This window comes from Chelon labrosus (assembly GCF_963514085.1).
Source record: "Chelon labrosus genome assembly, chromosome: 16".
Lineage (NCBI taxonomy): Eukaryota > Metazoa > Chordata > Actinopteri > Mugiliformes > Mugilidae > Chelon > Chelon labrosus.
The window spans coordinates 9,151,105-9,177,930 of record NC_140349.1 but is presented as its reverse complement, the minus strand read 5'-3'; the positions used below and the strand labels follow the sequence as shown (position 1 = coordinate 9,177,930).

Genomic DNA, 26,826 nt, shown 5'->3' with positions numbered 1-26,826 from the left:
GTAAGACTCACTGACCCAAACTATTTTTCCGCCAATAGATTCTATGAGATACGAACTCTATTATGTGTAGGATTTTGCAGTTCACCTGTGGAAACACCGAACACCTGCTCTCTGCAGAATGACGAGGCCCGGCTCATGTGACATGATACAATATTTATTTGAAAGTGCAGAGAATATGGAGTGAAAATGCTAAATATGTGTTATGTAAACAGAAATGAGCTCCTTGCTCACAAAAAAAAAAGGTTTTGATTGTAACAACCTCCTAAAGGTTGAAAACTGATCAATTCAACGACTAAAAGCAATCTGAGCTGAACTTTCTCATAACAGTCAAATGTCACTTTAAGTCCCTAAAAAATTCACCGTTTGCATCAGCAATTCAGCACCTTCCTAACTTTGCACCAATTGCTATGCCTTGGCTTAGTATTGAGTGATGATTCAATATTCGTGTGTGCCCTCCTTTTGTGGCACACCTCCAGCTGGCACTGCGGGGGAGGAACCTTATAAGAAATGTGCATGCATTATATGCATAAAATCCTGTGTGGGAGAGACACGCACACACTTGCGTTACTATTATTTTACCTACAGAGACGCAGAGAAAAATGCAAAGCGTCTGACATCTCTGAGCACCTTTGTAATGTGCTGCATGCAGTGCTTGTTTGCCGTCTGTGTTATTTCAAGGCTTGTGTCCAGAGATTTGTCATCAGGTTGCTGTGTTTGCCTTTCCACTCGACCAAAGCAGTTTACAGGAACGCCAAACACCTGCTATCGAGCATAATACCACTCAGGATGTTTGCCTGACGCTTGTTTATCTGTGTTTGTGCAATGAGGTGGGAAAAAAAAAAACCATTCAAAGGCAAAGGAACACTGAGGAGCTTGTGCAAGAGGGGAAGCTAAAAGTAAGAGGCAAATGAACCAATGCCAAAAAAAGTTTAAATAAGGAGTGTTTCCTGTTGAACTGAAGCAGATAAAGATATATATATTTATTTATTATATTACAAAAGGAGTTGTGTTTGGAGTTTTGTCAGTGAGCAGGATATTGGGACGCTGTGGGAACCCACGTGTGCTCAGGTCACATGGTTGTTTTGGACTCACAGTGCTGTCGGGTCTCCACCTTGTGGCTTTGACTCCATCTTGCAGTGCTGAATATCTGCATGGCATTTAGGCACACACACACACATATATATATATATATATATATGAATAAACCCAACCAACCGCACCCAAAAATGTAGACCAGAAATTTGACATAGTTTGCAAGTATGCCCAATTAGCTTTAAGCAGTTTCTCTTTCGGTGGAGGTGCATGTGACTAATACTGAAGACGGCTTGAAAACATGACGGGTTTCAGGCAAGTTCTGAAGTTATGAGGAGCGTCTCCAACGCTACACTGCCCCTATCCTCAAACGTAATACAAAAGCAGTTAATAAAGCTCAGGGAGCCGGTGGTAAAAGAAGAAGTGTGTGGAGAGTTATAAGCTCCGGGGGTCACGGGGTCAGAACTGAAACCTGACATCACGGCTCGAGAATGCGGAGGAAAAACACATGTCTGCAAAGCTCCAGCAATAGACGGGTAATTTATGGGTGTTATAGTGGACTTAACCTCTGTGTGTCTTCAATAAAATGTACGATGAGATATGGAGGGGCTCTCGCTGCTTCTTATGTCACCCTTGACAAACGGCGGGCCTGGAACCTCTCCAGGGGAATGTATATTAAACACGGACTGGAAATGAGTTTACCTGCTCCTATAGGTGTAAAATAATACAAATCTGTACTCCGGTCAGTATAAAAATGAACCGTTTTCTTTGAGGGCTGACTGCTCTGCATAAGTTGTGAAACGTGTGATAAGTAAATCAGAGTGTTTGCATATACTTGAAGCCTATAGGTGAAGCAGCTATTTTAGAGTATGTCATTTCCAGCCTTGCCCTGCTGAGCTGCAGCCTCTTAATGACATGCTTCAAGACTCTGTGAGCCACATGAGCAAGACTGAGGAGAAGTAAAAAAAAAAAAAAAAAAACTGTCCAACCCCTCTGAAGATTTCCTGTTTCACGAAAAGCGCACATACCGTGAGTCATATAGGGCAAGCCCTGCCTGTCGTTATTTATCCTGCTCCTTCTGACGCTGTGGAGGCATTTTGGAGGAGCAACAGGCGGACGGGAGAAAACTCCGCGGAGTCTGGATATTAACTCGCTGTCAAGGCTTCGCTAAATTAATGAGAAAGAGGGGAGTGTGTGTTCCGGTTCTAAATGGAGCTACTTCGGTTTTCCGTTTTTTGGTGTGGAGCGATACTCTCTGGTAGTATCGCGCTCGGGCAGGCGGGTGAGTTGGACTTTAAACTTGCGTAAAAAGTTGCCAGAGCCGCCGCTGCGCTTTGTCACAGCTGCGAAGTAGCTTCAGGAGAATCTGTAAAGCGATGTAAAGCGCTACAGGGAGACGAACTGCTTTCTCTTGTGAATACGTGACACGCGTAAAACACGGGTTTACGCATTGCCTGTGTACAACTTCATTTAAAACATAAACTTTACGCACCTTTCTCTAACTTTCTAAAATGTCAAATAATTTAAGTTCATATTGTGTGAACCCTACATCAGCTTATTTTTGGGCGGGTGGGGGGCTCACCTTCCTTTAAAGCTCTCCTCATGGGTTATCTGCATCTGATGTGCAGCCACATTCCTCCCCCTGAGGAAGAGCACTTTACCTTCATCAGTTTCACGCTCAGTCCCAGCGGCTCCAAGTGGCTTTAGATGCTCCTAATCCTTTGCACCCTCCTCTCTGCAATTATATGTAGCCCAGGGTGACAATTACTACCATTCATCCCCTCCATGGCCCGCCTCCTGGGTTTAAATGACATGCTCTTTCAGAGGAGATGCTCTAATTATATAATTACTCCAGCTCAGCCACCTTCCTACCACTCAGACATGGGCTGTGGATGTGTGCTGATTTACTTCAAAACACCTCACCGACCCGCTCCTGGCTACAGTTTTTAAATTGCTCTGTTTAGTCTGGAGCTCAGGTGTAATATTTTGATGTTTTTATCTGCGAGGGAGTCTCTCAGTTAGGACGAGGCCCGAAAGCAATATCTGTCTGCAACATCCTGATAGCTTCTTGTGAAAGTATCTCACGCCGGTGCTGATTGCACAAATAGGATGTCACAGCGCTTTAGATCTGCTGCTCGTCGTACAGTATTTCTGCTGCTGCAAAGCCGCAGGTTCAACCCCGCCCTGCAGGCCGGGGTCAGCAGACACAGTAGGATTCTTGTGCCAGGTTTGGGGCAAACACTGCACACTTTTCTAACGGCGGTGTGAAGTCGGATCCTGAACAGGCCGTATGCTGACTAAAAGCAGGTTTCGCTTGCACTTCCCAGTCTAAAACATTTAGACTTTGCGGTCATGTGATCAGGTCATGTCTGTGCCGTCTATGCAGAAAACCCTGAGGTGCAGCATACGTCGGTTTGAAATGTTTCTGCATGACGCCTTCTTTAATGTTGTTGGAAATGAACCGTCTTTCACGAGTTGCATACCCAAATTGCATGCAAGGAGCGGGTTTGACTTCCGGCTCACGTGAAGTCATCACACAGCTGGAGTGTGGTTGCGTGGTTCTACTGTAGTAGTACTGTCACACGCTTTTTATCTTCCTCTGTTTTGCATTTTGTCTTTCAGTCTATTTTTTGCAGCATCTAGAAGAAGTATAGTGCAAATTAGACCATTAGATCTTCCTCTCTGTTTACTCAGTAGGCTCCCAGCAAGAGGCCTTACTACTTACTAGACACCATTTTAACTAAACCGCTTGAGTCCGTTTAAAAGACATTTTTACCTGATGACGTTTCAGCTACTGTAGTATTAGTGGTTGAGCCTACAAAATTTGGAATATCCCTCTTTAAAGATCATGCCCTACTCTTAAAGCCTCAAGCTCCCCTTTCTGCTCGTGCTTTTATGTGGTGGGGAGTACACCCTTCTTGGAAATTTCAAAACTGCTTAAAAAAGGAGAGATTTTTCTTTGTGGCTCAATTTCTTCTTTCTGTGTCTGACTGGTTTGTGTCATTAAAGGCCTCTTGATGCAGCAACAAATTTTGCAAAACCGGAACACTTTTTCACTTGTGACTTACTGACGTACACTGATAAATAACGTCTCAACATTTGTCTCTCTCTTTCTCTTTTTTAGTTTTTGTATCGTTGTTCGCCCGGCACCTCTCTAGATGGGGTGCCGACTCGTTTGGTTGACAAATTAGAGACTTCTCAGCGAGAAGATGCCTCCGTGTTTCCTTTGTTTGTTGTTCTTTCCTGTCTGGCAGTTGTCTCCGTAGATGATTATTAAACCCACAGGCAGTCATCACACAATCCCGTTTGTCTCAGTGATATGGGTCTGCCTGCTGGCAAAGTCAAGTCTGAACAAGACCAAAGGAGGTGGAAGCCACTGCACACTGCTCTTGTTGTTCAGACTTCACAGGGGAAAAAAAATAAAAATGTGTCCACCCCTCTAGCGCGAAATAGTTTGGATTTTCTTGCGGTTGAGTATCTGCTTCTACTTTCAGACGAATTCCTAAAGGATCCTTGTCCTTTAATTAAAAGTTTTTCTTACTTTAAATGACTATATTCCTGTTATTGATCATCATGTAAAAATAAAAAGAATTTAATTTTTTGTTCATTTAATGTATAATAAAAAAATAAAAAATAAATAAAAAATAAAAAAGCTGCTTGGCTTGGTAAACATTTCTATGAACTTAAGCTTTGAGGCTGCTTCAAGTTCTTGCAGAAAATAGACTCAACTGTTTTTGTATACACATCTAACTGTCTTTCCTCTTTCACTTCCTCTCTCTCTCTCTCTCTATCTCTCTGTCTCTCTCCCCAGATGCCCCTGGCCTAATGAGGATAAAAAGACTTTGCAAGTTTTGTGATGTGCAGGCAACCAGCTGCACTGGTAAAGGGAGGTGCAAGGTGGATTGTGAAATTACCTCTATCTGCCCGCACACTGATGATGTGTGCGTCAGTATTTGGTAAGTGTCCGCTCAACTAAAAGCTGTCAAAGCTGCGTTGCTATTTTATGCCTGTGATGCAATGGTTTTGATTATTTTAGTGATAATGTCTTTAGTACAGTCTATCCACCATGGTGTCATCCTTCATGCATACACAAAGAAGTGAGGAAATGAGGGCTCAATGGAAACTGTTTTATTAATCAAATCAGGCTTAATTTCTTACTCAAAGCTCTGAAATTTCATTCTTAACGTGACCTTTCTCTTTGACCACTTCGTCAGCCAGCGGCCCGCTGTAGACAGTTAGCTGGATTAAGGCGGCGAACGAGCGCTAGCCACCTATCAGCATCAAATCTGACTCTGAATGCGAGAAGCAGCGGGAAGCAGATTTGCGTTGGTGTTAAAAGCTTACGGCCGCGCTCCTGTTTCTCATTATATTAGCAATGTAGCGGGCATGTTAGGAGCTGAGGTTAGCAGAAAGCTAATGGCACATGGACAGCGGCACCTCTTTAAAATGTCTCTCATAACCGCCCGGCCAGCACCGCTCAGCAGGAATTCAGAATTTGAATATGTAGATTTGTGCCGGTTCAGGTTTTTCCTTTTTTCTTTCCTCCTTGTAATGGCATTTCAAAATTTGTCTGTTTGTAACTTTGACCTCGATGTTGCAGTCATTTACATAATGCTTAGACGGCTTATAATTGAAAGAGACAATTTCCAGCTACTGCTTTATCGCTGTACTGCTGAAAAGATGCATTATTTACACATTGCAGACCAGTCTTCATCTCTTGGTTACATGATAATACAGGCCGTGATAAGGCTGAAAAGGAGTGCGGCCCACAAACATAACCAGTAAATCGCAGCATTTTCTCTCCGTTGTTGTTTTCTCGCAGGAGGAGGAAAGATGACAATGTCACCTTTGATACCGTGTGCCACAACCCGGCTCAGACCCTGTACGGCCTGGTCCTGGAGGACTACAACAACAGCAAGTGTGAAATGAAGGAGATAAAGGGCATGGGCTCGGAGTTCTTCATCTGTTCCTGCTCTGAGGATGAGTGCAACGAGAACATCTTTTTTAAGCCAAGTATGTGAAATCACCAACAGTGTGGGTGTTTTATAGGTTAGACATGGCCAGACACGTCTGTAATAAACAGGATTTAACATGGTAAACAAATGGGTCAATCTTATAGATGAGAAATGGCCTTAATGTGATTAGCCGTGCATTAGTTATGTCAACATACAGTGTTATAGGCCAGATAAAGATAGCTAGCCTTTTTTTAGATTATATTATACTGCAATGCGTTGTACGTAATTGAGTCATTGTAAGTTAAGAATAATCATAACAGCTAAAATGTGGACTTAAAGTGCAGACTCTCATTTTTCTGCCCAAGCGAGGGATAGGTTTAGGATTTATAGCTCTCCTCTTTTTCCAAGAGGGAGTGCAACACACTGGTGAGTGATGGAAACAGCTGTGGGTGGTCTCAGGATCCTTTCCATGGTAATGAGAACCCACTTCACACCACATATCCAAGTGAAGAACACTTTCCAGGTTGCATGCATATCACTATATGCAATATCCTGTGCAGAGGGTTCAACACAAGGTACAAACCTTCTGTAAACCTCAAGAATAGCAAGTCTGGATTAGACTTTGGCAGGATTCTGTGGACAGAGAAACGTCAGATCAACCTGCATCAGAATCAGATGGAGAATGCTATGGAGGAGGCTTGTTACGGCTCGTGATCCAAACACAACAGAGGCTGTTTGATAGATGAGCGTGCATCACTTCAAATGGCATTGGGTCACTGGTGTTTATAGATGACCTTACTGAGCCAGAAGACAGACGCAGCCGAGTAAATTCTTAAGTGTACAGGCGGCAAATATACTGTGGAAGCAGCCCAGCAGATAAAATGGGCACAAGAGTATCAAAACTGGACCACGGAGCAATAGAAGAAGGTGGCCTGGCCTGATCATATATCATATTTTCAAATATATAACGTAGATGACTGGGTGCATGTGTGTAATTGACCTGAGGAACACACGGCCAGGAGGCACTGTTCGAAGAAGGCAATGCAGTAGAGGCAGTTTGATGCGTTGAGCAATGTTCTGCTGGGAGACCTTGGGTCCTGCTATTCATGTGAATATTATATTGTTATATGTGAATATGGTGTTGTTGTACACCCTTACTCATGAAGATGATGGCAGTGGCCTCTTCCAGGCTGCTAATGCACACTGCCACAGAGCAGAAATGGTTGATGAATTGTTTGAGGAGCACAACTACGTGTTCAAGATGTTGACTCGGCCTCCAAATTTCCAAGTGTCTGTGGGATATGCTGGTAAAACAAGTCTGATCCAAACAAACAAGCCACGGAGACCTCGCAACTTGCAGGACTTAACCTGCTGTTTCATTTCGGTGCCAGATACCGCAGCACGTCTTTAGTAGAGTCCACGCCTCGAAGGGTTAGAGTTGTTTTGGTAGAGGAAAGTGGATGTACAAAATATTAAGTCAGGTGCTCTCAATGTTATGGCTGATCGGTGTAGAAATGTAATTGTGGGCTGCATCTGGGCCAAACCTTCTCTCCTGTCTGGTAATAATTTTCAATGAGTTCATCTCTTCCACATTACACACAGTCATTTGATCCGTTCCTTGTATAATATCGTTAACCAGCATAGCTTTGATTTGCACAAACCTTTTCAAAACCATTACATCTGTCTGGCTCTTTTCTTTCTATAGTGGACCGGCTCTGCAATAAAATGGAAGAAGGGGAACTTATATATCTGTGTGGGACAGCCAGGATAACATGGCGACGTCATAGGCATGGTTGCACTTAGCGTTACACCACTTCCTATCAGCTTGTCGTGTAAGGCGTCACGCATGAACTCTAACACGTGTGCACGGCCGAGCGTTCCAAGATACACGATTGCAAACAGGTTTTTTTGAGACGTTGCCTTGTAGATTCCAGTTACAGCCCTGGCCCTTGGAGTCGCATGTATTTTGACTACAGCATCCCGGCAATAATAACACTGAGGTACATTTCCGAGACCTGGCTCTGCGCAGAAAGCCAAATTGAAAGCATCTGCGCGGAGCGAAGCACGTCATGGAAACACATTAGATCACTGGTGAGAATGTCTGCGCGCTCTCTGTGACTTCTCAGCGACTGAAACGAGACGGTTGTAATGAAGGAGCTCCAGCTGAAACAATACCAGTAAATTAAAGTCAATTTACATCTTGCTGTATTAGCTGGTAACCAGAGGCCCGCAGTAAAAAGTATTTTATTTTCGTTTAGCCTGTGTTTACACTCTAATTTTCCCATAATGAAATGATTTAGGACACTTTAAAACCTCCTAAAGTCATTACTTAAGTTGGAGGAACGCTGTTTGTCACGTTTGAGTTGCCTCTTTTCGCACTACATCCGTCTGACAAGTAGGTTAATGGCGCTTTTAGTCATATTGTGATTCGCAAAGACTTTCAGAGATGGCAAGAATGTATGAAACAAGGATCACACCTTCACTGACGCAGAGAGGTTTATTGGTTGACAGAGGGGAGGGGAAGAGATGAAGCGGGTCCAAGGTAATGGACGCTTAAGGTGGAATGTGGAGGTGGAAGATTGGCCTCAGACGCAGAGGAACCCAGGGAGACAGACTCAAGACGGGGGCACACCTCCTCAGGAAGCTTTGTACTCCTTGTCCTCCTGGTTCCTGGAATAACAGAGAGAGAGAGGAAAAGGGAAGGGGGAAAATGTAAGAGATGATGGGGGGAATGTGGGTCGAACACTATGACATTCATAGAGAAGTGTTTGACCTACCTTTATACTGTAGATCGGCTATTATTTGTCCAGTTGAGTTTCTACTGGTTGTCTGGCAACCTCTCAGCGATGAGGAGCTTTAAAGAGTGGATTGGTGGATTGTTATTCATCTGAGACATCATACACCAATCAGGCATAACATTATGACCATCTTTCTATGGTCTCCCGTGTGCTTCAGAAACAGTTGTGACTCATCAGAGAATGGACATGGGCCTTCTGAGGGTGTCCTGTGGTGTCTGGCAACACAATGTTGTTAGTGGTGGGGGCCTTTAGGTCCTATGGGTTGAGGGGAGGGGCCTCTGTGGATCAGTTTGGGATCTAGTGAATTTGGAGACCAGGTCAACACCTTGAGCTTTTCCTAAAAGTAATATCATGAATAAAACAAGCTCCAGTAGGATTTGCAAGAAGTATTGCACGAAAAAGACATGAGGTAATGACAGGGATGACTTGGCATATACTGTGCTCTTGTATGTCCAAGAAAAGAAGCTCAGTACCAGCAAGTGCTAAGAAATGCAAAGAGTCTTAACTGCTGAGGGGACAAAAGACCTCCGGAAGCATTCCTTCTTGCACCGTGGGTGTAGTAGTCTCTGGCTGAAGGAGCTTCCTAAAGTCCCAACTGTCTCATACAGAGGGTGAGAGGGGTTGTTCCTGATGTTTGACAGTTTAGCCAAGTCCTCCTGAGTCCTCTTGATCAGTTTGGCCAGTCTCTGCGACTACAGTGTCATAAAAAGTCCTGAGTAGTGTCCTACACACAACCAAAGGTGTGGTGTCGATCTCCTCTTCATATTCTCGGTAGAAAAATATCAGCATTACCCAAAAACTTTAGTTTCAACATTACAGTATTTCTTATTAAGTACAACTTTCAACTAAATGAAGGGGTTTTAAAAACATTCCTGAATTCAGCATCTATGTGAATCTGTCTGAGAGAGTCCGGGAGGCACAGTGACAGGTTTGTTGTGAGAAATAACTTCTCACTCTACAAAAATCAAAACAAACTGTCTGGCTGGGGCCCTGCAGAGGATTTCAGACATGTGGTTTCCTGTTTAGAAAAAAAAGAAAATCGAGTGAAGCCGAGGGTTTGGCTGGGCAGACTGATCCATTCGCAGCCCTCCCTTAGTTCAACCTGACTCTGCTCCCTGCGTCTACACTTGCCTCTAAAATCATTTTCGTGTCAATTCCTAAAAGGAAAATGTGAGCTTGCTGTCACATGTTACGCAACCAAAATCTAAACTGGATTTTAAAGTCGTAAGGAAAATGCGGCACTCGCAGGAAAAGACGCCATATAAATGATTAAATTCAGAACTCATCCGACTGTGGTCCTATTGTCTGGCGATACACTTTTTATAGGTCTTCAACAAAAAAAGAAACTGGACCGTAAACACAGCACGAGCCTAAACTTTTCACCGTTCTCCAAAACCGAGGCAGCCTCCAGACGCAGCGCCTTCCAAAATTATAAGAATCAGACGCACGCTATAAAGAGACACAATGTGCGGTCGACTGGGTCAGGGTTTGGAGTAGATTGCGTTTGTGGCCCAGACGCTAACTTTAGCTTTGTGATGCTTATAGACATTCCACAGGGAAGGAAGGGCCCCGGTTTCTCTGCTGTTCTGAGAATATTACTTCACTCTCAGCTAGATGCTGATACCATCTGCCACAAAGCAATTTGAGCTTTATTTCTTTATATTGAGGGAAAACCAACTGTTTCATGCCTGCGGTTATACCAAAAAAAACAGCAGGACAAGTGGAAAAAGACAGCATCTATAAGTAACTTTATTATTATTCTCTTGGCGCCAAACATAACACGCTGGCTCGCTTTACAGGCTTCTATGAAAATATGGTTAATATTGTAGGATCCTCATTAGCAAAAGGAGTTAGGTTTGAAATTGTTGACGTTCAAACACAACAGTTTTCTCTGGTTGGATTAAATGTAAGCTTTCTGTGTATATGTGCAGTGACTGGTACAAGCAATAGTTTTCCAATATTTGAAAAGTTGAACAAAGCTGGAACCGGTGTGGGCAGTAACGCTGAAACCCTGGGTCCATCCTGGCCGTCTTCTTCTCTTGAGTCAAATAAAGTTGGGGGAAAAGCTTCTTCTTCTTCTTCTTCTTTTATATTTCTAACAGATTTTGCACATTTAATCCAAAACATTTAATTCTGAATCATTTCATTTAGCATCCATGTGAGCTGTCAAATTGGAATGATTTACATCAGGATGAGGAAATATTTTTACATACATACTCTCAGACACAAACCAATCAGGCATAACATTACGACCACCTTCCTAATATTTTGTTGGTCTCCCTTGTGTCTCAAAAACTGTTGTGACTCATCAGAGAATGGACATGGGTCTTCTGAGGGTGTCCTGTGGTGTCTGGTAACAGAATGTTGTTATTGGGGGGGCCTTTGGGTCCTATGGGTTGAGGGAAGGGGGCCTCTGTGGTTCTGGCTTGTTCCAGTACATTCTGCAGATGACTTGATCAGTTTGGGATCTAGTTTGTTTTTAGTTATTCCTTAACAGCTCAAGTGTCATTGCTATGGGGAAGGGGTGTCTGGTCTGGTCTATGTGGGTGCTACATGTCTAAGTAACATCCACGCGAATGTCAGGTCCAAAAGTTTCCCAGAAGAACATTGTATTGTCACAAGATGGTTAATGTCATTTACTTCTCCTGTCAGCGGTTGTGGCTGATCAGTGTATCATATCACTTTGTAAAGCTGACATTGTGTGTTTATTAGATTATCAGTTATTCTTCCTGGAAATGGATACCTCTTTATCAAACTGTAAAGTTTAGGTGTATAAAACCAGAGCTGAAACATGCTAATAAAGACCTCCATACACCTTATATAGGTTTCTTTTTCAATTATTAATTATATAGTTCAGTTTTAAACTCAACAATCCAAGCATCTTCATTCTAATGATTTTAATCCTTTGACTTCCATCTCCTCAGATTCCCAGGTGGTGGCAGTCATCTTAGTGAGCCTGGTGCCTCTGCTGGTCATGGCCGTCATCGTCATCACTTCCTTCTACTTCTACCGTGTCTACCGCCAGCGCCAAGCCCACTCCAAGCGAAAGAAGGGCGCTCCGCTGCTCCCCCCCATAACAGACGACGAAGGCTCAGACAGCAGCTCCACGCACGCCAACAACCTCAACCACAACACCGAGCTGCTCCCCATCGAGCTGGACGTCCTGGTCGGGAAAGGACGCTTCGCGGAAGTGTACAAAGCCAAGCTAAAGCAGGGCTCCACGGTCAGCGAGGAGCAGGGCTTCGAGACGGTCGCAGTCAAGATTTTCTCCTATGAGGAATACGCCTCGTGGAAAAACGAGAAGGACATTTTCTCAGACGCAGATCTGAGACATGACAACGTGCTCCACTTCCTGACAGCGGAGGAGAGGAAGTTGCAGAGACAGTACTGGCTGATTACGGCCTTCCAGCCACAAGGGAATCTCCAAGAGTACCTGTCTCATCACATAGTCAGCTGGCACGACCTGTGGCTGCTGGGGGGGTCGCTAGCTCAGGGAGTGGCGCACCTTCACAGTGACCGCACCCCCTGTGGACGCTACAAGGTGGCTATCGCACACAGGGACATAAAAAGCTCCAACATACTCGTGAAAAGCAACTTGACCTGCTGCCTGTGCGACTTTGGCCTCGCACTCCGGCTGGACAACACGCTGTCTGTGGATGAGCTGGCCAACAGTGGGCAGGTGAGGCTTTCTAATCTTTTCTCATTTAATCCCACTTGTGTGTTGATCTAAGCCTTACCATACGACTCCCTGAAGATATTTATCATACCCTGCACTGTGCCACGCTATCAATCACTTCTGATCGCCATCACTGAGGGTCTCTAAATACGTGTTGCTCTCTTTATCTTGGCCTCAGATGAATGAACCTGATAGAAATAGCGTCGAAAGTCTTCTTAGGTTGTTGTTTTTTCTGTGGTCACAAGATAAACAAGCCCGATTGATTCTTAATGGACTCATTACACTGATGTAATAGGCCAGAGCTGCATTACACTCTGTTATGAAAATGACTCATTACGAAAAGGCCTCACCCTTTTGCTGCGCAGCACACCTAATGCATTGTAATGCCCTTAATGCATTTCCAGGAAGCAACCGGTGAACACATTTTCCTAGCTGCCGGTAATTATGTGAAGACAAGCAACATGTTGATGAGCTCGGTGCTGCCTTCGTGTTTCCAATTATTTTTACACGTCCGACGTGTTTGGATTCAGATAAATCTGATGGGACGCCTCGCTACACACGGCACAGAATTACCGGCCGTCAGATAAATAACTGTTTGTTTCTTTGGGTTAGAGGTTCCCTGACATGTTCTTGCCATCTAAAGCAATATTCTCCTTCTTCTCAGGTGGGCACAGCCAGGTACATGGCTCCAGAGGTGTTGGAGTCCAGAATCAACCTAGAAAACATCGAGTCATTCAAACAGGCTGACGTTTATTCCATGGCCCTCGTGCTGTGGGAGATCATCTCCAGGTGCAGTGCAATCGGAGGTAAGACGACGGTGAAGAAGTGCTGTTGCCGCTTACTGGATATGAACGTGTTTATTAATTTCATCGCAAATAATTTGATCCAAAAGAACCACGAGTTATGAAAGCCTCCACTGACTTCATCAAAAATATTTTCCCTTTTAGACTGAGCAGTTTTAAAGTGAACTGCTGGCTTGGGCTTAAAATTAATTATTAATTTATCAGTGATTGTACAACATCTGTGATTTATTATGTGAGTAAATGTCTAAACTGGCTGAGTTCTGGGAAGAGTTCTTTGGACTTACTGTAGGAATGAAGATTTTGATTCCAAAATTTCCAAAGGCCCTTTTCAGACCTGGTTTTAACATGCATCCTGAGTGATCCGATCATTTGGGGCCGGCTTGAAGTGCACAGATGCCTCCATTTGAGATCTGATCGGTCAGACCAGATTCTGTGTGAACATGCAATGTGTCCTGGAGTTTTACTTAAAATGATCATAAAACAAAAAGGTGAACCTCAATTTTGTCCCTGTAGCTGTTAACTAACTAAACTATTAAATATATCTAAACCAGAATTAAAAAATTATGAAATATGAGTAGGCTGTGAGTAATCCCTTCAACCTGGTAGCATGGGTCTGTGAAGGTTCTCCGTCATCCAGGTCATAGTCTCATCCCAAAAAGCTGAGTCCAAGTAGTTTCCTCAGTGCTAAAAGCCTCGTGGGGAGTTGAGGTTTATATAAAAACGTCTGTGGGCGTCAGAAACTCACATGACTAGTGTCTGTTAACGACCTTCCGCCCCCATTTACACTTTAAAACTGGAAGCCTCTGGCTGATAAATGGGTCGTTGCTCAGATTCCTCCAACTACAAGTGAGTGTCTGGTCGATGTTCCTATTTAAACGCCAACCCTTTTGAAGAAGCTGTTCGGATCAGTGGGGGAAACATTTCCAGAGGCATGCGGTTGAGGAGCCATGTGGAGTTGACTCACCGTCTTTCCTCAATAATGACCAGCGGCTTCGTTTACCTCCGTCACCGGAGATTCTTCTTTCACTACATCAGTGTTGACTTTACTTTGCATGTGGAGGCGTTCAGAGTTGGGATTAGAATATGAACAATGTGCGGATTTGTAAAATAACTCAACGTCATAGTCAGTTTAACCCTATCATACAGGGTAAGGGAGAATTTACTCTATGCACCATGTTTGACCTGATGGTTAAGAGACATTAGGTTTGATTTTGTGCAGTAAATATGGTGGTAGGTTATAAAATGTGACTATACACACCTATAAAGGTCTCTAATTGATATATATCGTGTTGTTTTCCAAAGCAAGTTGTGGTTTAAAGGAGGAATTAATTTCCTAATCTGTTCCTTTAATCAGCATTTTAGTTGCTGCCCTTAACATCCACCATCTTTGTCTTATAGACGCCTTCTTTAAAGGGGAACTACTGTTAACCAACATGGACCTTATTTCTGGCATAAAATACAATCATTTACTCACCCATATAACTTTTGTGTAATTTGTATTCCTTCGGGAGATAATTAGACCAGCGTATATCCATATAATGGGAGTGAATGGGGCACCGAAACACAGCCTCTAAATAACGAATTATCTGCCGCAAAACTCGTTCATTTCACCAATATTTTGGCGGCTTGTTTACCTGTAATTTGCTACTGCTATGGTTCGTCCACATCTTCAGAATCGTAAAAATATTCAGCCATGTTGTAAAAAACTAGCAGTAGCAAATTACAGGTAAACAAGCCGACTGTCGCTGGTGCGTGCAGTGCTCAGAGATGACATCATCCAGGTCAGAAGACATCATCCAGGTCAGAAGACATCATCCGGTCAATCTACAGACCCTGGATGATGACAACAGCTAACTCCGGACTCAACAGGGCATAGCACTAGCGTACGATAACAAAATATTGGTGAAATTAAAGAGTTTCACGACAGATAATGCGTTATTTAGATGCTGCGTTTCGGTGCCCCAGTCACTCCCACTATATGGATATACGCTGATCTAATTATCTCCTGAAGGACTACAAATAACACAAAAGTTATATGGGTGAGTAAACGATCGTATTTTATGCTAGAAATAAGGTCCAGGTTGTAAAAAACAGTAGTTCCCCTTTAAACATAATATTCTACCTGATATCATCGTGTACTGTACAGACGTTAACCATTTCCTGTGACCCTAAGTTAATAACAGAGATAACCACCTTTTCATCTGTAAATCAGAGATTAGCCTGTGATGCTGATTGCATTGGAAATCAATGCGAGCACTGATTGATGAAATGCCCTTTGGAGCCTTTTGTAAATATCCTCAGAAATGGAAAATGACATCTAAGGAATACAAACACATTGACTTCGCCAATTATGAGCACGGTGACCAGCTCCACCTTGGGTCTGCTCGCCGGGCGTGTGACAGGACTCATGTGTGAGTCGCCGCCGACCCATTAGTCACGCCGGGAACAAAATCTGAGCCCGTCAAGTTCGCAATCCATCTTGTGGAAGTATCAAGGATCAGCCTTCACCTCACTAATGCGCCGTTACTCGTGTTTTGTCATTCTGCAGCAAAAACAAGGTCAGGATATGTACAAATAATAGAAATGGGTGATTATCTGCAGACGAGCCACGGTGCAGTATTTCATGTAGACAGTCGGTCGTTTGTTTTCACTTCCCTTTGGTGTCTCTGCGGCCCTGTTTGTTTCTGTCACTGCCCCTGTCTCCATTGTGTCAGAGCAGTGATTGAGTGCCAGGTTTGGGCTCGAACGCTTCTACTTTGGCGTTTTCCTGTTTTGGCCCCGCGATCCCCTGAGGAGGCCTCCTTGAAGTGCAGTGCCCGAGAAGGGAAAAAAAGTGACCCATAATCCCTTTTAGCTTTTCCTTTCCCAACTTGCAAGATTATTTGCCCCTATGGGTACGTGTCTGAAAATAAAATAGACTATTTCCTGTTTTGCAAAGAGCCAAATCCCAAGACAGTGTTTGAGATAACTTTGTTAGTACGGATGTCTCCTTTATGTTAAGACGTTGATGTCCTAGTGTCTTCTAAAAAGATAAAAATGACACTGTTCAACTTCCTTAATTCACTCACCCCACATCGTCCTCTGTTTCATTCATTTCTTAGTCATCCGTTCCCTGCTTTTAAACACGACTCTTTCAACTCTCCATTTTTCTTCCTGTCTCTCTGTCTGTCTTCTACCTCCTACCTAGAGGAAGGTGAGGCAGAGGTTAATTATTCTCCGACTGCAGTGCACACAACACTCTTGACAGCCATCCAGGTTTACTCATGCAGGCACAGTCAGACAGTGAGCAGGGCCTTGTATAGATTGAGCAGATAGGGGAAGCAGAGGGGGTTTTCCTCCCATATCTGAACTAAAGATAGAAGCCTTGTTGTTTTTCCTGTGTTCCGTGTGTCTCTTCCCCACTTTTTCCACACTTGGAAAATGTCTCTCGGCAAACATGGGGATGAAATCTGCGATTCATTAAGGCCAAAACCCTAGGAGACATTGTCATGCTGAAAAATTAAATCGCTGTATAAACACAGCCAGTCGCCCACTTACACAGACCCTCACGAAGGTGGAGAGAATAAGGTGTGTAAATGAGATGCAGTAACTTGGTTTTGCAGCTACAAAAACCCTCTCCCAGACATATTGCTGCAGCAGAAATCTGGTATTGATTGTTGGATCAGAGCAGCGTGAGAGTAGAACTGATGTGTTTACAGATTGCTCTTAGAGGACTTGCATTCTTTCGTGCTTGCTGGTTCTCTTTGTTTTATTCCCTGAACTTGCCCGAGCTGTCCCTGGAGGCCGGTGAGTCACTCGCGACTCCCCCGGAGCTCGACTCGCTTGAGACAAAATACAAGCATATGTGAAAACACACTCACAAATTCAGAGTGACACATCCCAGGGCATCATTATAATGACTGGGGTGAAGCCCTGGTTTCCTCTCTCGTCTCTGATGCCACCTGCCTGTGTGTGTGGAAGACAGATGTCTGATCAGCGCAGGCAGGCACATAGACGCTCTGTCACAGTTCCCCGGGCCGTGGTCTGATCTGAGATCTGCCAGGCAAGAAGAACACAGCCGTCTGTCGACAGAGCCAGTCAGCCAGCCATGAGCCATCACTTTGCCGTCTTTATCTGCCTTGAATATAGAGGAAGAGTGAGAGGGAAACGGAGATCAACACACCTCTGAGAGGAGCCGGATTCGAGGCTCAGGCCTCCGTGTTTCCTAAAATGCCTCTCCTGTATAATTTAGCTGGTCCTGATTTAGGGCTTGGAAAGACTATGAGGGCGTTCCTCACGCGGGTGGGGCAAAGTAAGGGGATAATAGTGGAGTGGTGTTGAATGCGGAGCTGACGGAGAAATGCTTTCATTCCCTAGAGGGAGAGGCTGGGCTAGACTGAAGAGGAGGAGAGGTTAGGGCAGCTGCTCTCCAGATGTCAGACTATCAACCCCTCCAGAGCAGGATGGCCTAACGGTGTGGTTTGTGAACTGTATATATGTGTGCGTTTATGCGGGGGTTGCCATGGTGCACATTTGGGGACAAGATTTGGACCTCAAACCACTTCATCGGGGATGAATTAGTGACAAAATGTGTGCACCAAAATTTGGTTTCACTGAAGTTGCAGTCAGATGGAGCAAAAAATAGTTTCCTGGTCTCCTTTTAATGGCTTCAGCTGATAGTTAGGGTGTTTATCAGCTGTACGTAATGGCAGGGTAAGCCTCCCGGGTTGACCTTATGTCCCAAAGTAAACTCCGCTGATGTGTAATGTACAAGCATACATCTGTAATGCATGACTTTTACAACACAAAACAAGTGTCGCAGCCACCGCATCCTAATGAAAACCAGCACAGGCGGCTGGGAGTCGATTAGTCAGGCCGTTGTTCCAGACTCACACAGACTCTGGGAAACAGACAGCGTCGCTGTGATCACACATCACTAATTTATTTCCAAGTACATCTGGGAAAACTCTGCTTGGATCTTCATTATTCGTGACATTTTTTATGGTTAGTAGAGAAATTATAAGACATAATTGTTAACTTGTGAAGAGTGATGAAGCAAGGCAGGCTCAAGGGCAGCCACTGGTTATTCTGTGAAAGACGGAACTGAGACAAGGCGGCAATCTGCTGTTGGGAAATGTCCGTACGGTCATGGATGTATATCACAAAGCTTCTAAATGATGCCGTCTTATCCAGACATTTATGTAAGATAAATTTAATAAAACTTCTCTCGGCTTCAGATTCCCAGACAGTTTCAATGAGGCATGCCTGGAAACGAGACATTAAGGATGAAATATGTGCTAGCGTTGCAAAATTCCCATCACCGAGTGTCAGCTGTCGTAGGGACACTCAGCGTAAGTTCCTCATTGTTACCGCGCTGAACTCGTCAAACAGCTTTGCAGGAATCTTGTCAGCGTGCGGTGTGTTACTTCTGCACAGCCAAGCATTCCTAACTCCCCAAGTGTTGTTGTTTTTTTTCAGTAGCTTCTGCTAGTTCAGAGTTTAATTTAAGGTTTGCCTTTACAAAACCGTCCTCCCTTTTGGAGCAGGATTGGGTAATCTTCCCCGTCCTGGAATACACACTTTTGTTTACACTGCAAAGTGCTCCGCTAGTGTGATTCATATATTTTGAAACTGCTGTTTGGGGATGAACACACAAGCATGTTTGGCGAGAGTTTAGAAAGTGGATTTGCAGACGGGAACACGGTTATACACTCGCTTATACACGCTTGTCTAAACAACAAAAAATACACACATCTGTCTGCTTTTCCCCTAAATATTGACTGGTGTTTGGCTGCAGTTATGTTTAAGCTTAAATACTAAACCAGAACATGTTTGCGAGCAAAAATAGGAAGTTTCTGCCTCTGAAAAGAGCCCTCTGTTGCCTCCCAGAATGTCCCAATTCCTGTCTGCGGGCTTCGTAGCTTCCTCTGGGCTTCTTTGAAACATGTTTTTGAAAGAAATGAAAACGTCATCTTACAGTAAAAGCCGCAGTCTGTTTTTAACAGTAACAGTAACGGTTTTCTTTAAGAGACAACCGGTTGGCCTTGTCGCTGAACCGGCTGGCTCTGCTTTGTTCTGATGTGTGGTCTAAAGTCTTAGAGACAGATTTACTCAAAGAAAGGTTCTGGGCAAACCTGCATTGTGTGTTTGCCTTCAGTATGTTTGCAGTCTGTATATTCAGCACGTAGGGAGTGCTTTACCAGGCAGCAGCTGATTACGTGAGGTGACTAAACTGTCTTGTATTGTTTCAGAGGTATGTAAAACATCTTCACAACTAAACTAAGAGCAATTACAATGTTCGGTAACAGTGAGCGTCTACGGAAAGATTTCAAAGTAGTCTTGGAAAAGTTTGTCGCCAGCAGATCATCTTTCCACTGGATTCTCTGTGGTGTGTTAACTGGATACAGGCCCTCCACACAAGTTGGACTGGATTTGTTGTTTTTACACTGATTTATGTATACACCGATCAGCCACAACATTAAAACCACTGACAGGAGAAGTGAATAACATTGACCTTCTTGTGACAATACAATGTTGTGCTGGGAAACTTTTAGACCTGACATTCATTCATGTGGATGTTACTTAGACATGTAGCACCCACCTAGACCAGACCAGGCACCCCCACCCCATAGCAATGACACTCCTTGATGCCAGCAGCCATCCCCGGCAGGATGCAGCCTGACACAGGAACATAAAAACATAAAAAACGGTTTAGGAACAACTCAAAAAAAACATGAAGAACAGCACAAGGTGTTGACCTGGCCTCCAAATTCACTAGCTCCCAAACTGATCAAGTATCTGTGGGATGATCCACAACCCATAGGACCCAAAGGCCCCCACTAATGTCCATTCTCTGATGAGTCACAACTATTTTGGAGGCACAAGTCGGACCAGCACAATATTAGGAAGGTGGTCATAATGTTGTGCCTGATTGGTGTATGTACCTTTTCTTTGGCGACTCTTGACCCTCAGTTTACAGTCTGACTCCTCCTAATGATTTTAATTATCCCGAGCAAACCCAACTGATTATTATCGCCCTGGGTTGTGTTGTGCAAGAAAGCCAGAGCTCTACTGGTGAGCTACTTTGAACTCGCTGACGCCAACAGTAAAAAATGTGATAAGAATGTTTCTCCTCAGCAAATCTCCCCCTCGGCCCCTCCATCAGCAGCCCGGGATTCTTCAAGTTGTTTGCGCTCCCTGTGTGCTATTTAAAGTTTGCAACCTGCAGTTTTAGTTCAGAGCGCACAGTGAACCCTTTGAGAGGTGTTGTTGATGCGCGCGCCGCGGGGCACCCCCACCTGATCTCGTCTCTCTGTGCCCACTCTGTCAGAAGATGTGATCGAAGTTGATTACCTGTAAATTAAAAACACGCTAATGATTTCCTGCCTCTTTTGTGTGTGTGTGTGTGTGTGTCCATGTGCAGAGGTGAAAGAGTACGAACCGCCGTTCGGGAACCTGAGGGAAAACCCCTGCGTGGAGAGCATGAAGGACAGCGTCCTCCGAGACAGAGGAAGACCTGAGATCCCCAACAGCTGGATCAACCACACAGTAAGAGGCACCCCACGCGACATTATAACTTCGTAAACTCCTGTGAGAGGAAGCCGGTTTGTGCTCAGACAGCTATTTTGGATGATGTCCTGTCCAACCGTCAGAAGCAAGCGTATAGATTTGCCGAACAGCTGCTCTGCACAGAAGGGGGGAGTGAAAAACTGTTTGTCATAAAGATTTGAGATAGTGGTTCACATTTTCACACAGTCTTTTGTATAATGGAGGATATTCATAGTGCTGCAAAAATAGCAAACTACAGTCCTTTCTTCACTGTCCTAGCGCTCTCAATCTATTCTCTCCTCCCTTTATTTCTCTTTAGTTCTTGTTGTGGCACCAAAAACACAACATTTTTATTAGCATTAAAGGACGTAACAGCTTATGATCGACCAGTCAGTAACGGTCCGCTCTCAAAAGTCCTGAATAATTAGAAAGAACAGCTCTACTTCCTCCTTTAGAAACGCAAAAAAATGAGTCAGATGAGTGACTGTAACTGTGGTCCACTGCTCTAGGGCATCCAGATGGTGTGCGGCTCCATAGAGGAGTGTTGGGACCACGACCCGGAGGCCCGTCTCACGGCTCAGTGTGTTGCTGAGCGCTTCGACTGCATGGAGTACCTGGACAAGCTGTCGGAGCGCTCCGACTCGGAGGAGAAGCTCCCCGAGGAGATCTTCGTGGTGGATGAGAAGTAGACGCTCGGCAGAGACGCCGCCCCCACACCGGGGAAGGCTGAAGCATTGCAAACCCGCCGCCAGGAGGTCAGAGGAGCCCCGGCAGACGCATCGTTTTGCACGGGTTGGCTAAACGGAGACGCTTGGCACAGGAACAAACTGGAAAATCACATGAAGTGTTACCAAAGATGGACTTCTTCGATTAAGTATCAGGATCGAGTCTCGAACAAACAGGGAGATTGCATTATAAAGCTTTTTAACCAAATACTATTTGCACTTTATAAATATCTATGCACACCAAATTATATATATATATATATGTATATATATATATGCAGTGTCTTTCTTGTTTGGACAACACATTCAGGAATAGGAAACAAAGGGACTACACATATTATATATACAAAAACACTATACAAAGAGGGGGCCAAACGGTGCAATGTAAAATATGGAGACACCTAATGATTCTAATACCCCCCCTCCTCCTTCAATTGTAGTGCTTTCAACCACCTACTTGGTTTTCACAGGTGGATTTGTGGTCAAAGGGACTGGATGAGACGGTGCAAATAGAATTTCTGTTAATGAATGGTAAAAGCTCAAAGAAACAAAGACCCCAGCCGAGGCAGTTAATATGCAGGGAAAGCTGATGCAGTATCTCAAGGACTATGAACTGTAAAATAAAGACAGCAAGATAAGCCTGAAAAGGAAACGGATGTTTGTGTGTGTGTGTGCGTGCGTGTGTGTAAAAGTGTATTATTTGTCTGTTCAATCAGACCCAGAGTCTAACGCTCAGAAAATGATCTGTATCAAATTTTTGTATTAAAGTGTAAAGCCATTATTAAAAGTGTTACTACAGTGTACTCGCTGGTTTTCGATTGCTTCTTAACGGGATGTTTTATTAGCGTTAATTGAATTGAATTCTCCCGCCGAGAATCAACCGTCTGTGCAGTTTTTGATCATGATTCCCTCCCTCCCTCCCGTTCTGAGCCTCCCATATAAGCCTTGGCGCATTCGCTTCAGCGTACATCCTCAATTGACAATGATGGAGGAATATTTTAATGCTGATTAATTAAGCTTTAAGTTTTTTCTTATATACCGCTAAAGAGTTTACTCCAGTGGTCTAAAGAAAAACAGCACACATTTCACGTATAAAGTAAGAAATCTGCACATTTTAAAACACCTCATGTGCTAAAAGTGTGCCTTTACTACGGGAGGGGATGTAATCTAATTTATCACCGGGGAACCGAAGCTTCTGTAGGGTGACGAGCTCGTGGAAAATCATGCACATGTTAGCCCATCAGCTGCTCTCAGACTTGGAACAGGGAGTTTATGTCCTGGCACACTGTGACGCAAACTTAAATCATATCAGTTCTAGCCACGCGTGCATACCCGTAAGTATAATTCTGGCATGAGCCTGCACATTCAATCACCCGTTAAATACAGTATACACAGCACATGCTCATATTGGCACACACATTCCTCTTTAAGAGCTGAACAATATTTCAGCCTTTATTCCACGATTACACTGAGGCCTCCAAGAGTCTTGGCTGGAATGTGACACATCTCTGCATTGTTTCACACATTTTAAAAGTGGCATTTCTCTGCTGATTGACAAGCGGAGTCACTCTAAAAGTCTGTGCTCTCACTCGTTAACGCTAAAGTACGGCGTGTTCAGCAGGTCCGTGCAGTGTTTGCCATGACTGCAGTGTTTCATAGACCTTTCATCCTGAGCCCAGAGCTGACTCAGACTGGAACGCGTGTCTGCCTCTCCAAATGCGTACCTGTCTGTGCCGCTATCTGCCAGTTTGCATCTGCTTTTAATTCTTCCACTGGATCGCAAGACCCATGCTCTGTAAAGCTGTTGGCAAAAACCCACTACTTGGACCAGGGGTGTCAAACATACAGCCCGTGGGCCAAAACCGGCCCGCCTGAGGGTCCGATCTGGCCTGTGGGATGAATTTGCACAGTGCAAAACTTACATAAGACATTTAACTGCAATTTATCAATATAAATATGGCACCTGTTCCTAAATTGTCCACTAAGGGTCACAGTGTTTTAGTAAGAGTTGCAGACGTACCACACATTAAGACTAGCAGATGGCAGGAAAGCGCTGAAATTGCACTTATTTTTCTTAAAAAAACTGGTGGTTTTTCATAAATGTTTTGGAAGAAGAAGAAGACTAAAATGAGTCTACGTGAGAGCTGTTCCCTCCAACACTCATTCTGTTATGTAAAAACGGCCTTTGTTTCGTTGGAAAAACGCACCAACCGAGGCTGCATTCTCCACTGAAAATGAGTCGTTCCGTTGTCCTTCCTACGATTTCCATGCCCTGTTTACACAAACTATGCTGCGTGGGTGTGGGCCGCGCCGCAGATTCGTGGGACGCTGCTGGGGGATGTACCGTGCGTGCAGGATGATAAATCATTCACAATTGTGCATTATAAATGAATGCATTACCACGGGGATGTCAAAAGCAACGAAAGTAACATTCCTCTTCATCTCTTCATCCTTCACAAAAAAAAAATAATAATGCATCGCTTAAGTATTGTCAAATTCTGTGATGCCTATCATCCTGCAGAAAAGGAGTTCTCAAGAGGCAGAGACAGATTTAAAAGTAAGCGAAAGCCTTTAAATTTCTCATGGAGTTCTTCTTTTTTGGCGTCAGTAAAGGGAGAATGTCTTTATTTCAACGGCAAAGTCAAATGAGGCTTTCACCATTTTACCGCAGGGCCCATGGAGCAAGGACACTCTAAGAACGTCTATACTCTTAGGTGTCGTTTGTTTAACGGCGTGGGACACGTGTAAAACCATTTCATACAGTATGAATCATGAGGCTCATACAGTTAGTCACCAATAATCCCGTTAGGTTTAATCCTGTTTTATTGCTGTACCTTGCAAATGAATTCACTTACTTTTGGCTGCAGCAGAAGCATAGCAAAGCATAGTCATTTTGTTTAACTTTACTGTTTATTTATCACAATGATTCCAGTGTGTGCTTTAACCGAGGCAACATGGGAGCCTGTGCACACTTATCTGCTTCAACTGGCAGAAAACACTCCTACAGACAAATGTCAACCTAAATGTGCCTGGCACCTGCATGTAGTGTTTTGACCAGTAGAGGGAGTGGTGGTTCCACTGGACGCTGCACACACAAAGGCTTCATTTGTGCCTCCTGCAACAAACCCAAGAGTTTAGGTGCTGAAGTGTAGAATCCAGGAATTATATATATATATATATATAAAAAATAGAAGCACTGCACTGTGAAAATAGAGGGGGTGAGCTCAGGATGTGACAGGTCTTTCCATTCCCTAAACTCAGTGGAACTAACCGGCCGCCAAACGCTGGAGTCATGTTGTGTCAGACGCTTGCTGTTGGCAAACACTGCTAAACAAATTCTCACTCATTTCTGTTCAGAACCCTCTCTTCTTTTCCCCACGGCGCTTTCCATCACTCGCCTGTCAAAATGCATCGTGAAGCGCGAGCTGGAGCTGCCAGTGAACGCCTTTCCGCTAATGTTGGTTAAACCCCCTGTACCTGTGTGGCCTCATGTGGATCAAGTGTAGCTATGTGGATCAATCATGACACCCCTCCTCCTCCTCCTCCTCCTCCTTCTCTTAACCTGATTAACACTTGTGGAGTGGGTGGCCACGAGAACAGCCTTAAGTCACTGCCTGATACGAGCGGGCGAAACACTCTCGCCACCCTTAGGTTTTCTTAATAATCCAGAAGGAGATACTCTCCTGCCAAAGTCACTTATCATTCCCACATGCCGGGTTGCCGTGGCAACGCCTCATACATCAATCAAAGCTGCCGGGGAGTGTGCGTTGGCTGGTGAGAGCTATAAACAATATTTTAAGCTACAGTAAAGGAGATGACAGGGAGGACAAATTACTCCATGCATCCGTGTCACCTCCTCTCTCGGCTCCGTGGGTCCAGTTAACGTCAGAGGCCAATCCCCTCCATCAGCCCGGTCGTTTGCAGGCCTCTTTTATTTTTATTTTTGCACCCACATGACTTTGATGTTCACTTGACATATTACAAAGCAGTTCTCGGGGAACTGGCGGCAGCATCAGGAGTCGCATCCGTACACAGAAACTTTCAGGCCCTACTTTCAAGCCACAATCGTATGCAGGCTGTTGTCCGGGGGATGATGATGATCCGCCTGGTGAGATAAGAGCAGCAGGCAGCTCAGGCCCAGAGATGGAGAGATGAGGATGCTGGTACCCATCCTCCTGGATATATTTTACCTCCAGGCAGCAGCGCCCTTGATACTTCTAATATTACGTTAATTTCCTTGTGCCTGAATGAACTATTATGTCATTACGCACTAAGCTATAAGCCTCTGAGAGTGTTTAATAGAAAAGTAACTGCATATCAAGGACAAACACGGATGGCAGTGTGTTTGATATGAAGGTGCTTCTCTTAGGGGGGTTACATTAAGATACTGTTTTAGCCTACACGTCACAGAGAAAACTCCTAATGATTTGGTCGCTGGAGCCCTTAAGGACGATGGCAGTCGAACATCAATCACCTCCTAGTTACATGTACGGTGTGAAGATGACTCATCTGCCTCTGCATAGCTGTGTGCCATATTAATTTGTTTATATGTAAATAATTCACTGATTGCCGTCCCGCTCTAGTTAATGTTCCATGAGAGACTACATTAAGACCGATGTGACTTCACAGACAGCTCATTCATTAAATAACTACAGGAATGTTATTCTCAAAGGTCAGCCCGATGTCGATGTAAGACACAGGGCGCAATTAAAAAATAAAAACGCCGTGCCCTCCTTTTCCTGCACGCAGCGGTGAACCTAGACTCCAGGGGGCTTGATCAAACATCATGAAAATGTATTAAAAAAAAAAAAAAAAGAAAGAAAGAAATGCACACACAAACATCCGAGGAGAGGAACACAACATTTGAATATGTTAAGATCAAACTCACAGTAATGCTTGCAACTCATATTCTGAAACAGCTGGTGCTCCTTGAAAACCGAAAGTGGGGCACTTTCTAGGTGCCGTATCATAGGTGCTTGTCAGTGCAAAATGGTGACAAGTGGCCATCTGGGGGAGTGTTTTTTATTCTTTTTTAGAGGGTGGGCCTAAATATTTGCCTGATTTGCATCTTCTGCACGCATCCTGCTTGCATCAGCAATCATTTTTTGTCAGAATAAAGGCCCGGCTCTGCAGGGTGAGAAAATCCCAGGGCTCTTCTAAAACTCACAAACTGACCTTTTGTATTTCTGCTCACGTGTGGCATGGTGTTCATTAATGAGGTTTAGACGTTATTTTTTTTTTTTTTTACATCAGAGAACGCTTGGCTAGCTGCATCCTCCTGTTTCCAGTCATTACACTAAGCTAAGCGCC

At 44.2% G+C, this 26,826-nt stretch overlaps 1 protein-coding gene across 1 annotated transcript; it reads left to right on the top strand.

Annotated features, from left to right (window-relative positions):
• Positions 1-2,081: 2,081 nt before the first annotated feature.
• On the top strand, positions 2,082-22,319 carry tgfbr2a (transforming growth factor beta receptor 2a). The gene is made up of 7 exons (XM_084562743.1): positions 2,082-2,314; positions 4,844-4,988; positions 5,855-6,045; positions 11,710-12,464; positions 13,126-13,267; positions 20,667-20,791; positions 21,301-22,319. Exons 1-7 carry the CDS (start codon positions 2,242-2,244, stop codon positions 21,478-21,480), a joined length of 1,611 nt encoding a protein of 536 aa, XP_084418869.1. The 5' UTR covers positions 2,082-2,241; the 3' UTR covers positions 21,481-22,319.
• Positions 22,320-26,826: the final 4,507 nt, after the last annotated feature.